The sequence below is a fragment of the Perca flavescens genome, chromosome 15 (assembly GCF_004354835.1).
Source record: "Perca flavescens isolate YP-PL-M2 chromosome 15, PFLA_1.0, whole genome shotgun sequence".
Lineage (NCBI taxonomy): Eukaryota > Metazoa > Chordata > Actinopteri > Perciformes > Percidae > Perca > Perca flavescens.
In genome coordinates, this window is record NC_041345.1 from 20,011,811 (window position 1) to 20,027,965 (window position 16,155).

At 40.0% G+C, this 16,155-nt stretch overlaps 1 protein-coding gene across 1 annotated transcript in view; it reads right to left on the reverse strand.

Annotated features, from left to right (window-relative positions):
• Positions 1–979: 979 nt before the first annotated feature.
• LOC114568978 (speckle-type POZ protein) overlaps positions 980–16,155 on the reverse strand; it is a 98,691-nt gene continuing 83,515 nt past the window's right edge. Inside the window, 4 exon segments of the mRNA XM_075447448.1 lie at positions 980–1,475; positions 5,368–5,423; positions 11,503–11,603; positions 11,605–11,669. Of these exon segments, the coding sequence (XP_075303563.1) occupies positions 1,311–1,475; positions 5,368–5,423; positions 11,503–11,603; positions 11,605–11,669 (387 nt within the window). The 3' untranslated portion in view covers positions 980–1,310.

Genomic DNA, 16,155 nt, shown 5'->3' on the forward strand with positions numbered 1-16,155 from the left:
GAAACTCGGTGCCAATAGGGAACCGGTGCCGACGTAAACGGTAGTAACAAGACCGAATAAGAATGAAAGTTTCGGTGCCTCATTTCGGTGCTCAACTTTACACTACACCTGACAGCATGTAACGTTAGCCTACCTTTAGCTAGCACCTGGATTAATCACGGTTAAAATGCTGACAGCTAACGTTAAACAGTGTAAAGTGTGACTGTACAGCGGGATGTAACAGTCTGCGCAGCAGCTGCCGTTGTCGCAATTCATAGATATACAGTATGTTTATATGGTCGGAATTAAACAACGCAGACGTTGCGTTCACTCGCAGCTGCCGTTGTCGGAATTAAACAACACAGACGGTGCGTTCACTTGCAGCTGCCGTTGTCGAAATTAAACAACACAGACAGTGCGTCCGCTTGCAGCTGCCATTGTCGGAATTAAACAACACAGATTCACTTAAAACAGGTAGCCTCGTGGTGCATTCACAGTCATTGTAAAATACCCTTTTCCCATCTGGGGTTCAACAGCAATTTACTGGTGAAATAAGTTATTGTTATAGTTATTACATTATTATTAAATCTTTAATTTTAACCATGGCCTTAGCAATAAACAAGTCACTGACTGTTGTTTACTACCCTTATTTTTTTTCTTCTTCTTTTTTTAACTTTATTGAAAAGTACCGGTTCAGGCACCGTTTAGGCACCGGCACCGTTTTAAAAGTATCAATTTAGCACCGGAATCGAAAAAAAACCAAACGATACCCAACCCTACTCTTGAGACAAGCTGACAACATTCAAATCAGTGACTGGTTTTAAAAAAAGCCTTTTAAACTCTTTTGACAAGAGTATTTCTGTAAACATTTCAACTAGACTAAGAGTCTACAGCCATGCTAGCAGTACTGTGGGACTGAACGAGCTAAATGCTAATGCCAGCATGCTCACAATAACAATGCTAACATGCTAGCAGGTATAATGTTTACAATGTTCACAATCTTAGTTTAGCGTGTCAAAGTTTGCTAACTAGCACAAAACACAAAAGTGAGGCTGATGGAAATGTCATTAGTTTTACAGTTAGGTTTTGGTAAATGAAATGTTTGTCCAAATGCTGCCACTTGTTAAAAAAAAAATCAGGGTATAACCAAAGTTATTACAATTAATCCTGTTGGGGACATGAATGATGTGTAGACCAGAGTTCATGGTAATCAATCCAAACATTTCACACACAAAAAAAAGTTGTTGCGAATCCATGAATATCTGTACAAAATTGTGTGCCAACCAATAGATGCTGAGATATTTCAATAAAAAACAAACATTCATGTTTATTCATGTCTGCACAAATCTCTCTCTCTCTCTCTCTCTCTCTCTCTCGTCAGCTGCAGCCAGCAGGTCACCAGCCATCTTGTCCAGGTTGGGGGCCTTGCCTGTGTAGATGAAGCACATCGTCTCTTTGAAGACATCTGGCTCCACGTCATTTATCTCCACACGGTTCTGAACGGGAGGAGAGGACAGGAGAGGAGAATACACACAGGATTTAACAGAATAAAAGGCAAGAGTAAAAAAAAGGACATATGCTTTGAGAATCCTTCAAAACCATGCTCAGCAGCAGTGTTTTTCATTTCATGTGAATATCCCCCAAACCTACCTGAATTAAACTCACTCACCTTGTTTAGCACACACACAGGGACAGTCAGCCATGCAGTGATACAGAACAAGTTCCAAGTGTCAAATAAGAAAGAAAAAAAAACAACTTTCTTTCTTCCTTCTGAAGAGTCTACTACAGTAAAACTACATTCTAGCACATTTATTTAATTCTTTTCAGCTGATTCCTGGAAATTAATCCTGAACATTCATTTCCTTGACAGTGCCTGCAGCCAGCAAAGTAGGCTTTATCTATCGCTGGCACAGTGACGGTAACCTGAACCTTTCCCTCCGCACTGAGAGGCAGAACAAAGCAGTAAACCAATTATAACAATGCTTTATCGTCACAACGGTGACCGGAGGCGTTTTAGCAGGGTCAGGCTGGGTATACCAACAGCTCAGTGCGTTTGTGTCAACTCTGACCACTCAACGGCAACATAAACACACTGAGAAATAATGGAGGGAGTTGTGTTGAGTTTACAGCACGTAGTGTGCTATAGTGCCATTTTACAGGAATACAGATAACACACATGCGATTTTGGGGTACCAAATATATTAAGCACAACTGTTACATACCACCACCCGTCCCGTAGGTTTGGTTCTACAACAGACTAACAGTAAGAATACAGAGTTAAAAATGTACAAAAAATATTCACCACAGTTTGGAGGGCCAGAGGGGGGTCCAGGCTTTTCAAATGGTTTGCCCCCTGAAGTCGGATTTCCTCACCGACCCCGACATCACAATCCAACATGGCTGCTCAGTAGTGAAAGCTGTATGAATATACTGTTTATTAGCACTTCTGTCTTATTTGTGTCTAATCAAATCAGTCGTACACACAGTACTGTTCAATTTCTATCTGTGGACATGTTGCTATGGTGTTTGTACGCGCAAAATCCCGCATAATGCGTTGTTATCAACTGGTATTGCTAACAATGGCTAATCCGGCTAAAGTCCCCCTACAAAAAAAACAATAACGTCTAACTAAAATATTCTGACCAACTCTTCTCCTCTACTTGCTACATAATGCACATCAAACTTACATGTACATATTGTTTCTAAAATTAGCATCAGAACCTTGCTTACAAATAACAGCAGCCTGGTCTTTCTTGCTTCTATTGTTTGTACACAATCCAGCAATAAAGAAGAGGTTTGACATCCAGAAGATGAAAACTTGACTAAATTCATTCTGCTCATTTTTGACAGCAAAGTGTGTTGGAGTGTTAATGGGAAAAAAAATTGCATAATAGCACCACATTGGAAGTCACATGAGAAAAACTAACAGCTAACAGGGCTTCCTTCAGTATTGCGAGCTTTCAACAGTGTCTCATAAATAAATGACGCTCCTGTAGTTACAGTGTCTAAAGCTCCCCTCTACTCACAGAGCAGCCCTCTATTAGAGTGTTTCTTTATGAGCTCATTTGTCTTTCCTATATAGAGTGCTGCAGAGGAGTGTTAACCCATCTATCTGTTTTCTCTGAATCGTATGGGGACATGGCCCACCATTTCTCCATCTTTCTGATGAAGACGCCCACTTAAACAGCAATTAAGATGCATTTCCTGGCTCTGTGCTTTATAATTTCCCCATTCGGGCCGGGCAGGCATCAATATTCCGCTGACATAACGGGTAAATCACCAAGGCTCAATCTCACTACCTCCTACCAGATGAACACAACCAACTGTGGCATGAGAGCACACAAACACACACACGGAAACATGCACACATACAAACACAAATATCACAGAGGACACATAACAAATGCAAAGATGCACACGCTGCATGCCGTGTTGCAAGACTTAAATGTACAATAAACCACCAACATACTGTACATATATGAAAATAAATAAACTTCTATTTAACACATCCATAATATCAGTTGCATTCAGGGCCACTAAACATTAACTTAACACAGTACATTAAGAGTGCTTCATTTGAGTTATTAAGAAAACGTTGCCATGCTGCAGTACTTGACATTAAGGTTACAACCTGAAATCAGCATATTTATAAATGAACTGTGGGCATTTATTGAAGGTGTTGCTCCTCACATTCTGTCTGAACACACCATACAAATAACAAGGAACTCAAGCCGGTTACACAAAGCACACACAATGGATGAAATGGTTTGCATATTGTTCTCTCACCATCTAAACATGAAGTGAAAATCAACTACCAAATGGAGACAAAATAACTTGTGGTTGCTTTCACTTCAATTGAAGTTTGTACGTTTGAATTATAAATTAAATTTCAAGCCACTATGTGTATACTACAGCCTAACTTATAGTCACCGAGGCCGATATTATCAGCCAAAGAATGTTATACGCAACTTCAGTGTCAGTGCCATTACATAGTTTGTCCACCAGAGAGCACTGACAGGTTTATTTCCAAACTGTAAAATGTCTTGCTCAGTAGGCTACATATCGTGGTCATAAGTGATACTTATTTTTTAACTCTTAAATATTAATATTTAACCTGACGCGCCAGGTTTGGTGCCAGAACCAGAAGAACACAAGCTGTGATTGGAAACCATTTGGGAAAGGGCAGGCAGGAAAAATACCTGGCAGGTGGTTGGATGAACTATCTGTCTATCACGTTGTTTTGATTTAGGTTGTCGTTTTGAATGAACAGTTGCGGCCGTCATACACACCTAAACCACGCCCATAGCTGCCGGTAGATCCTCATCGGACACCGATTGGTTTGGTTCGCTGCTGTTCGGACACAAACGCATTACTTCAAACCTGATGAGACAGGGTTTTATGTGATATGTGATCCCGTGATTCTCTCGTGATATTGCACGCAAGGTAAATTAATATTGGTATCAGCCTTAAGTATGCAGTATTTTGCAGCCCTAATTTCCTCTGCCAATGTTTCCTATCCGTTTGTTTGTCAGCAGTATTGCGCAAAAACTACAAAACTATTCTTTACTTTTGTTAACATTGCGAGATGGCAGGTCTGCGCTCTCCGAGTGCCCTTCTAGTGAATCTTAAAATGTCCATTTATGCCCCAAAAAAAACTACCATGGCATATCACCTATACCCTCCTCCTATCACAATTTGATTGTGCTGAAGGCAACACAGACTGTTGTTTTACCGGTATTGTCTCATTGTGTCTACAACCAACACCTTGTGCCATTAGAATCATTTCAAAGACACTATATGCCTTGGCCAGGACACTCTTGAAAAAGAGATTTTTAATCTCAATGAGTTTCTTCCTGGTTAAATAAAGGTTAAATAAAAAATAAAATAAAAAATAATCACAAAAGAAAATTGCACGTAGTAGGGGTGTTAAAATTAATAATTTTTACAATGCATCGCGATGCGGACGCGGACGATTCTGCATTGATGCAGTGACAGACCATAATCGATTATTAATAGCCTACTGGAATTCAGGAAGTGTCCTTTTTAAGAGCAGATACAATAAAAAAGGGAAGTTCATACACGTATATCTGACTGCTTGAATTTGTTGATGAAAATCTTGTGCAGTATTATATAATAATGATAGGTGACGCATCGCTATGCATCGTGATGCATCGGGATATCGAATCGAAGGTGGATAATCGAATCAAATCAAATTGTGAGACCAGTGAAGATTCACAGTCCTAACACGCAGTGGCTTTAAAAACACCAGATAATAGAGTTATAGTCAACAAGACATGAAGGAACACGTGCAGACACACTTGGATGTTTTGAGAAGAGAACACTTCCTGACGCAACAGAGGGAAAGATAAGGACAAGTGCTAGACTCACCTTCTTACTCTCTTCCATCTAATGCTCAAACATGGCACTAAACACCGGCGAGCGAGCTGAGACAGACAGAAAAACAAAAGACAGACAGAGAGAGAGAGAGAGAGAGAGAGAGAGAGTTTGTTATTGTGTGTAATGTTGATGCACGGTGAGCTCTCTGATATCCGTTAACAGCCTGCCTGCCACAGGGCCAGAGGAGAGCGAGGGGGATGATTGACAGCAGCGACAGCAGTAGAAGTATCATGTGAAAAAAGACGTCTGCAACTCCGCCCTGCTGACAGACTCACTACGACCTCCAAGGCGTGGTTAGTCAGACTTTAACACTGATCCACTGACTTGACTGGAGCTTGTTTGATACATTATGCTTTAATTAAGGTCTGTCTTCCTGTTTTGATTACATGGGTGCCTGCTGCCACTCAACATTCTATCATGTTAGCATGGAGGACTGCTGAGGCTTATTTAATAAAAAAAAAATACAAACATTTTTCAAAAGAGGCAGATATGTTTGAAGTGGTTTTTATTCAGCCTTTATGTCCCTGCAAATCCAAAATTTGTTCTGTCACATTCTGCAAGAGGACACTGTTCACCACAGTCTACAAATCCTCTTGAGGCAAGGACAGTTTGCCTCCGTTTACAGAAAATATGCAGTAGAGTGGAGACAAAATGCAAAAGAGCGGCTGATTATGTGCCAAAGTCCCTTAAAGAAATAGAAAGCAGTTAAAAAGAGTGTTTGCAATGCAATTGGAATTTTAATAATCAGATTTTTTTATTATATTGATTTTATTAAATCAGATATTGCAACACTTTTTTAACACAAATAAATTCAGTTTAAATAACCAGACCTAGTGACCCCAAAGTACTGGAGCTATTGATACAAAAAGGACACATGGATGATTAAGCGTTAAGCGTTGTTATCACTTAACAGGTGAGGTGACCAATAACTTGCTGCCAGTGTCCAGACACAAGCACAGCTAGAGGGGTGATATGTTAAATCTTCATCACAGACCGTCATGCTAACTGTCTGATCCAACCACAGCACTTCAAATGACGTATATCAGTCCCACTTCTCTTACTCGAAATCAACTGCTCTATGATAATCCTGCATGCTTAAAATAATCACCATATCTTGTCTGTGTAGTTCTGCTTAAGGCAATGACACAGTGTATTTTCTCTCTTATCATTGCGGCCGTGACAGCAGTTAGTTTCGGCACAAGTTGAGGATGAACCTCACAGATGGAGTCTGCGTCTGAACTCCATTACCGGTTGGTTGTTTAACAGCTGAGAGAGAAAGTGTCTCTACAAAAGGTTAGACCTTTAACCTTTTACTAAAAATTGCATATATCAACCAGTGTCGTCCTCTTCTGATACGGTTGACTTTGTTTGATTATGTGCTAATTGGCTAACACTTTACATTACTGTTCACTAATGGATGCTTAATTAACTACTGATTAAATTTTAACAAATGTTTCAACAGATTATTAAGTATGTGTCAAAGTCAGTGATATGCTATTAATTTAAGTACGTAATAATGAGTTATCAACCTCAAAGCTAGCTACCCATTTAATTACTCAATTGGAAACGTGGTGTCATCCATCAACCCTGCACACGCCACAAAACAAGTGGAATACTGATAATATCAGTAAAACGTGGGCCAATAAGTGATTGAATAAGTTAACAATGGGACATAGTGGTTATAAGAGCAGCAGCACCTGCTGCTTCAATAGTAACGTAAATGATCAACTAAATAAATAACATCAGATATGCTGGGGCTCAGGGTCAGAATCACTTCCAACGTCAGAAACAAAACCTTTCATCTTAAGCAGCAAAAGAAACAGTGTTAGCTATCTTATGATTAGATTATAGATAAGACAGGACGGGCATCCAAATCATTTTTCAGTCAGTGTCAGAGGGAGCAGGCTAATGTTTAGTTTTACCACACATCAGTGGCAAAATTAAAATGTACAAGCTCAAAAGTTGAATTGACACTTAACTAACTGATCAACTGTCAGGGTTGTTTAAGGGATCAGTGAAAGAGACATATAAAAACAAACTTTCTCTGCAGAGGTAGGTGACCAGACAACTTATGGTTAAAGAAACTTGATGATCTTGCTGTCAGAAAATATAAATCTACATGACAGATACCAAAACAGAGGGAGTTTGTTTGTCTGTGAAGAGTCTCAGTCATTCAGGTCATAAGACAGCTTGACGTGTCAAGTCGAAGACACTTCTTTGAAGTTACCTACAATTACAGTACACAGCATGCCAATACATTTGCAAGACAGTCATAGGTCAGTTAGAGACAGGGACATGATGATCCTTTTGTCACATATCGGATAATCTCTATAAACAGATATCTACATATAAATACAGAGTGTTCCGGTTCTGGTTACCGTTTGTAGTTTGAGTAGAATTGACCAATCCCGTTTGAGCAGGCTTCGGTTGCATGCAGGTAAACAGTCCGTGTGGAGAGGAAAAGAGGCATAACGCATTGGCTGAAATTCAACGATTTAGCTTTTTTTTTTCATTATCTGCATTCATACGCAGATATGCGTTTATAGAGATTAGCCGAAATGTCGTCTGAACCTAAAACACCTACAAAAAGTATCAACCCGGACTGTAAACAATGACCGGCACATGGAAGAGGAAGTCTTGGCCTGGATATCTGCTGGCTACAGCGGAACCCCAGAATAATTGGCTGTTGCCCACAGAGGCTAAATAGTTATCAAACCGATTCTGGGATTTCATATATCGGTTAAAGTCACCAACTGACAAAAATTATTTAAAAAAAAGTTAGTGTAGTCATGGATTAATGACTGCATCCAGAAGCACTGAAACCAAACTTAGCAGTGAATGGGCAGGTAGGACTATGGGGACAAACCTACAGTAAGTCTGTCTGGTGCAGCTCAATACTGGTGAGCTCATACTGCAGCAACAAAGAGAAGGGGCGGGCGAGAGAAAGAGAGTCATAGAAAGTGAATGGAGGGAGAGGAGAGAGAAAGAGAACAGTAGACAGGAATGGGGAGTAATGGGAACTGAGAGAAGAGAAAGAAATAAAGAAGACTGAAAGGAAGGACAAATAATAGAGGGGTGTCAACACAGAAAAAAAAGAGAGAGTGAGGAGAGAGGAATGATGAAAGTAGGAGGAAAACGAAGATGGGGGAATGAGACAAGAGAGAACGAAAAAGGGAAACACGAAAGTGAAAGGGGGAATACTGAGATAAGGTAAGAAGGACGTAGAAAAGAAAGGGAAGGTAAAAGACATTTAGAGAGAAGCCAGAGTGGTATAAAGATCACATTGCCAATGTGGAGCCAATTTGAGTTGCTCTCCCTCCTTCGTTTGATCCCTCTCTGTCCGTCTCCACGGCGATTAGCGGCCGGGAGAGTTGTCACGGGAACGGCCGAGAGGGGGAATAACGAGGAGGAGGGACGTCATCTGGACCAAGTAGAGCAGAGAGAGAGAGACAGGGGAAGACCCTAAACCACAGCAGCACATAATTAAAATGGCTCCTCACACACATTTCAACAAATCCAATAATGAACAGCCTCTCCTTCCCTCCACAGAGACACACAGTTCACTAGTTTCCTCAAACCTTTCACTATCTGACGCTGTCTATTATTGAAGTGCCAATATCTGCAACAAGGTGTTCACCGTGCAACACCATGTGTGTTTGTGTGAGTCAGCATAACAGGGTGTGGTCAATATGTGGACTCTATAAAGGCCAACAAAGACTAAAGGGGCTAATAGCTGATACTTTGTATGGATATTCAATGTATTCAAATGTAACCATCACTGTGGCAAAAAAAAAAAAAAAAAAAAAAAAAATATGGTGAAGTATCTCCCCTGGAATTGAATTCTCTTCACAGTGGGAAAGCCGCCTGAAGCAGTATTTTGACCGCATCTAAAACTCTCAAATGAAACCCAGGATGACAAGCATTAACTCGCCCACATATCTTAAAACTAGAGATGCACCGATAGACCGGCTGGTGACTGGAATTGGCCGGTTTTCACGTGCTCGGCCATGATCTGCGACCGGCAGGTCAGTCTGACATATGCTGATTTCATGCCGGTCAATGCTACAATTAACTGACAATATAAGTTATACGAGTTACAGTTCTCAAAGACGCACGCACACATGGACGCAACAGCACAGTCTCTTTTTCCTTTCTCTCAACTTTTCCGCCGTGTGTGGCGCGTACCCGCTCGCGGTGTGTATGGAAAGTGTCCGCGCTATTCTCGCACATGTAGGGAACCTCATGAATTAACCTGCAACATGTCAGCTGTTTGGAAATTCTTCAGCGTGTGTGCAGAAGATAACAAGTTTGCAATATGCAACACCTGCAAGGAAAAAGTAGGGCGTGGAGGGACAACACCAAAAACCAAAATTTATTTTTTTTAGTTGGATATTGGATGTGAAAAGAAGGAAATGGTTCTAACGTTGCACTTTAGATGTGTGGGAATTTCCCACACCAGGAGTAATTTATATATTTCTATTTTATAGTGATCCATTATCTGTTCAAAAAATGTTCTATGTTCTGTGCAAAATGTTCTATTAAAGAAAAGATAGAAAATAAATATTTGCGTGTGCTGTAAAGTGGTTAGAAAAAATTAAATCGGAATCTGCTAAAATCTGTATCGGCTGGCCTAACTCAAAGAAAATCGGAAATCAGAATTGGCCTAGAAAGTTGTAATCGATGCATCTCTACTTATAACGGTTTGTCAATTACTTGTTTAGTCAATCAACAGAATTGACACCAAAAGAGAATGAGAACACCAATTTTGATAACCTATTAATTTAGGTTATTTATGAAGCAGGAATACCAAAGAGTCACTGAGTCTAGTTTCTCAAATTCTTAGTTTTATATAGTTGTAATTTCAGTGTCTGAGTTTTGGACTAACGAGCAATCTAAGGACTTCACCTTGGACTCTAATTTTGGAAAGTGTGATGAGCCGCTTACTATTTACATACTGTAACCTCCACTCCTGCAACACAAACCTCCTCTCCCCACCACTCAGGACCAAACACCGTACCTGGGGACAGAGCTTTCACCATCGCAGCCCTCTCTCTCTGGAACTACCTACACATTCACATCCGTGACTGTACTGACCTGGACTAATTCAAATCACTTTTTTCCAAGCATACCTCTTTAGATTAGCCTTCACCCTCTAATAATATTACATTTCGCATGCTGTTATTCACTGGTTTTGTTGTTTCACTTGCTTTTAATGTGCTTAATGTACTGGTTTTATTGTAAAGTGTCTTTGAGTACTTTGAAAAGCGTTATATAAATAAAATGTATTATTATTATTTTCTGCACAGATGTATTATATTAACGGGATACCGGATCCCAAAATGGCGCCTATTCAGTTCAATGGAGTTGCTTGCCTGGCGCAAGCTTCCGGGTTTACTTCCGTGATATGCAGCCCACTGAATATGCGCAGTAGTGTTTCTCCTGCTGGCCCCGCCCGCGAGTTTCCGCTCAGCCAATAGACTTTACAATAGGGTGACATCAATCACTTTTCTCAGCTAGAGGGAAGTTTTTCAAATATAAAAAGTCCATGGATTAAAGATTCAGAATAGAAAGAGTTATAATTAACCTTGTTTGCAGTTCAAGGTGTCCTGGCAGTTTTACAGACATCATTTTTACAATGGTGGCCAATGGGGAAAATCCTTTTTGGGCCGCAGGGGAATTTTTTGTTGCAATACCGCGAGTGGCACTTCCTGGGGGCCTTGCTCGGAGTTAGGCTTGGGCGATCGCTTATAATTTTAAATCGTCCAATCGTGGTTGCTTGAAATCGCCGATAGACAATCTGATCGCCGATAGGCCGACATAATTGGACATAACATATTATGCGTATGCAGAGCGGCAATGAAACTGGCTACACCAGCTTGGCTGTCCCGCCTCCTGCTTGGCTGATGTGCAGCGGTAAGCGTAACGCATAGTTGACATAGTTGTCATATTCTTCATTACAGCGGCTAATTATGGGCTTTACATTTAAACCTACCTGTTCTTTAATTTTCATAGACAGCAGAAAATCAGAAGTCGAACAAACTCCAGGTTTTTATTACCTGAATGCTAATTAAAAGTCTTTATTCATCACCTTTTTCAGATGTGAGTAATTAAAAAGGATATTCTCACCTGCCAGGATGGCTTTGTGCGCCTGGAATTTCTGGCCGGCAACACACAGGGCACAGTCAGTGAATCTAGAGTTTTCCCACAGATCTCCTAGCTCCTCGGCCAGGAACCTTCACCGTGTTCATTGTGTTCTGGCCTGAGATGTTTACAGAGTCCTAGACCACACTCACCTAAAAAACCACAGAGTACATGAGTAAAATGTAACATTGTATGCCTTGATGCATTCATACATACATACGTACAGTAGAAGTACTTACACACAGTTTTAATTTTAGGAAAATTAAGTGAATTAAGTGCTCCTTTAACAGGCAAAATAGAGGCAAATAAATAGCATGCAATGTTCATAAAAAGAAAGTAAATCAGGTAATCAAACATGCTGTGAATGATTAATGTGGGTTCTCTACCTCTGTAATCAATATATCAGACACTCAATATAGAGGCTATTCAAAGACAACATATTCCTCCTTCTTTATCCAATCAGATCGGCTCCGCTCTCAAATAAGCCAGAAAATCGTCTTTGAAGTAAAATTGTGAATGTGTGTGTGTGCGTGCATGAGAGTTTTCTGTACGTCTTCCCTGCTGACTTCACCACCTGTTCCAGACAATGTCAACCAGACTCATTTATCTCTCAACAGGGCTCACTGCAAACACACACACACACACACACACACACACACACACACACACACACACACACACACACACACACACACACACACACACACACACACACACACACACACACACACACACACGCACACACGCAGGCTCAGGAGCACAACACTCACACATACACACTAATTACTAAGTAATTTCCGACAGCCTGAGTTGACTGACTTGCGGTTTTGTACCTGCTTGCTGTGCCATCTAATCAAATATCAGGTAGTTATACATAGCCCTGCTAAGAATATATTTAGTTATTTAAAATTTGTGATAAAACAGTCCGATAAATAAAAGCATTATGCTAATTCCTGGTGAAAAAACAAATTCTAGAGCAGTCCTTGATGGTTAGCATCAGACGCGTAATAAAGTGCGCAGAGTTGTACTCAAGGTTCCTGAAGTAATTTAACCAATAACAATGTTATGCAATGGCATGTTGGTGTACTTCTAATGCTTATACTGTATATACTTCTTCTTTGCTCACATGGTCTTTTTTCTGATTGAAATTGAAACAATGCAAAACATGATGAAAATGTGATAACACTGGCTGCTGAGGCTCATGGATACTGTAGTAATTACAGTACATGTATTTTATACCAAACCGACTGGAAAAAAAATAACTTCTCTTCACGGTGAAATACAGATTACATTTTTGATGGCCTTAACGTAATCCAATGGTACTTTTAAATCATCCTACTGTGTTTCAGTGTTGAGGAAAATTAAGGTGAGCATTTAAAGAAAGGTATAACCAATACTTCTCCTATGTTGCTGATTAGGTAGGTTTGTACAGGAACATATGACTGTAGCCACAAATATTAATCATAACTGTTCATTCATAATTTGTCACAATGTCAATCTGTCAAAAGTGTAATAAAGCCTAAAATATTGCTGAATAATGACGTTACTTTGATTCTTCTATGTTTGTTCCCATGTTTACACTATTACGTTTAAAACAACATGAAACATCTCAGTTCTAATAAGGAGCAGCCTTTTTTAATCATGACAGTGTCAATGTAAAGATGTAATTCTCGAAAAAGAAACTTTTTATATAAACTTCACAAACATTTATATAATGTTTTCAATCAATTTAAAGTGTTTTTCTTATGTTTTGCCCACGCATATAAACTATGTTATTCAGGGGATTAATACAAAATTAAATCTAAAGATGTTTTTACATTATCCAGTATGTTGATACAATGGATTTAATTGAACTATGAATCTGTTTAATTGGTTATTACATTCCAAACAATTATCCCGGTCTGATCAGAGATAACACCAGATAAGCCAAAATAAACATGAAGATAATCTTTGTCGGTTTTCATTGCTGACAGCTCCTGAACACATTCAGTATACTGTTTTCAAGAAAAAGGCTGAAAATCCCCACAAAGTGACCTTGCTGTTAATTCTTCAGGGAGGCTGACATCCAAAACCCCACAAAAAACATCTCTCCTCGTCCATCCATCTGCCCGCCTATTCGTCCAACAGCACATCCATCCACCTATTCAACTAGCACAAAAAGAGTCCTAGAAAAGGAGGAGAAGCACATACAATAGACAAGTGCGTGGCAAGCAGGAAATTGAATGTCAAGGAGCCTTGTTGTCTCCTGATCGAGGTCTGTGAATAAGCCTGAAGGGGGCAGAAAGACAGAGAGAAAGAGAGACAGAAGGAAAGATAATAAAACAGAAGAAGAATGTGAGAAAAAGGAAAAGAGAGTGGAAGATATAGGGATAATACAAAGGCAGCAAGAATACAGATGCAGAGATACCTAGAAGAGAATAGAGAGGCCATCATACATAAAAGGTGATGAGGGGACGGGTGCGGGGGGGCTATTGGTGGGATCTACAGCTGGAGATAGCCTCTCAAAAGCAGCAGCTCATTTCTGGCAAAGAAATGACAGGGACACAGTGAGAAGAAAATGTGACTTTACTGAAGAGAAGAGCATTCACTATGTGCGCGTGTGTGTTTGTGCATGTGTGTGTGTGTGTGTGTGTGTGTGTGTGTGTCAGTCTGGTTTCCACAGCTGGCTCTATTAATCACACTCCAGGGGGATGCAGGTCTGACTGACTGACGTGCATCCATCTACACACATTCACACAGGAATGCTCACACACACATATACATTCACATGAGGAAGAGACAGTCCCACGCACGGACACTGGTATTCATAAAACACTGATTAGCAGTACAGAAGGCCTGGTAGAAAGGGAGCTGCTGTGTGTTGGAGAGGAGAGGGGGAAAAACAACAAAATACAGACGAGAGAGACAGACAGACGGAAAAAGAGAAAGAGGGCAGAGGACAGAAGGTCAGTCATCTCAAGTTGGAATGAAAAATGGCTTTAGGAGAGGAGGAGGTGAGTCCAGCGCTGTGTCCTGAGTACAAACAGAAAAGAAAAAAATAAGTGCTGAAAAGCGAATTGGAAGGGAAGCCAGCGAGCCTGGTCAATGCCTTTCGGTATAAATAGCCCAATTAGCATGGCGGAGCAGTCGCTGGGCTCTCAGACGTCTAATTACTGGCTAACTTGACCAATTATTCCACTGTTTAACCAGGCAGAAACTAAATCACAGCACCTGGTTATTTAGACACACTGGCTGCCCTGACAGTCTTCACGCCATTAGCTGTCATCTTCAGTCATTGTCAACCTCCTCCTCTCTCTCCCCCAAACACTCCTTTTCATACTGGAAGAGTGGACAGGGATGTAAGCCATTTTAGCTGCATTTGTAATCACAGAATAGACTCATCTATAATGTTAGTTTATTCTATGAATTTAAACTAATGGCTCATACAAAACTGTGTATTTTGTATTAGGGCAAATTCTGACCTGATGGTTTTGGGGGTTACCAAAGTCATTAGGAATCATCCAGTGGTGGCTATAAATATCCTTGACAAATGTCATGGTATCAGTCAGCAGTGGTGAAAATATCTTAGTCCCAGCAAAGTGTTGGACTGACCAACCAACTGTCTTTTATTTATAACCCAGTGGTGTTAATTAGGATGATGACAGAAATACATTCTGTATACAACCTTACGTAAAAAAAACAACAACAGTAATGAAGAATCATTGCCACTATATCACCACAATCATCATTTGTTTTGGTAATTAAGTTCCCAGGATAAGTACTTACTGAAGCGCTCGCCTCCCAGTTCGTTCCTCAGACATCAAGATGGATCTGTCGTAAGCTCCCTCTCAACCCTCCAGGCAACGCAGATTTAATATTGAGTTTTGGTATCCAGATGATTTATTCATAATGCATCAATCTTTTTCTGCCTGTTTATGTGTTTGTTTATGGATTTACAGTGTTTTGCCATGCGTGAAATAGTTTGAAAAAAAAAAAAAAAAAAAAATCTAATCAAATGATATTCATTAAGTCATGGAACACTTGTTCTTTTACCTCCCAAGTTTCATTTTTCTCTGTTCAGTCCTGTGCATTCTCACACACAGGCAGAGATACGTAGACAACCCCCCTCCCCCCTCATGTTGGCCATTACTAACATATATTCCAAAGCTAGTATGTAGATAAAATTGCAACCCTAGAATGCTTTTAAGTTGCTTAAATTTGACCACCATATGTTGACAGTCAATACAGTGTGCGGTAAGGGGCTTTTGAAGAAACGGACATACAGTATATTGACTGTAGTCTATTTTACATTGAGTTATTAGAGATATGCAATATGGTAAATTAAAATAATATTCATGCAAATGTCTATTGCTAATTTAACAGCACCCCCACACACAAACACACACACACACGCACACACACAAAAATCACTTAGATTTTTTGATTTTCTTTTTAAAGTGCGTGTGTGTGTGTGTGTGGTTGTGTGTGTGTGTGTGGGGGGGGGCGCTGTTGTTAAATTAGCAATAGACATTTACATGAATATTATTTAAATTTAGCATATTGCATATCTCTACTAACTCATTACATGATAATAAGCACCTGTTTGATTGGGGAAATAATGGAGAGCTGCTGCTGCTGACAGGCAATGCACAATGTCTA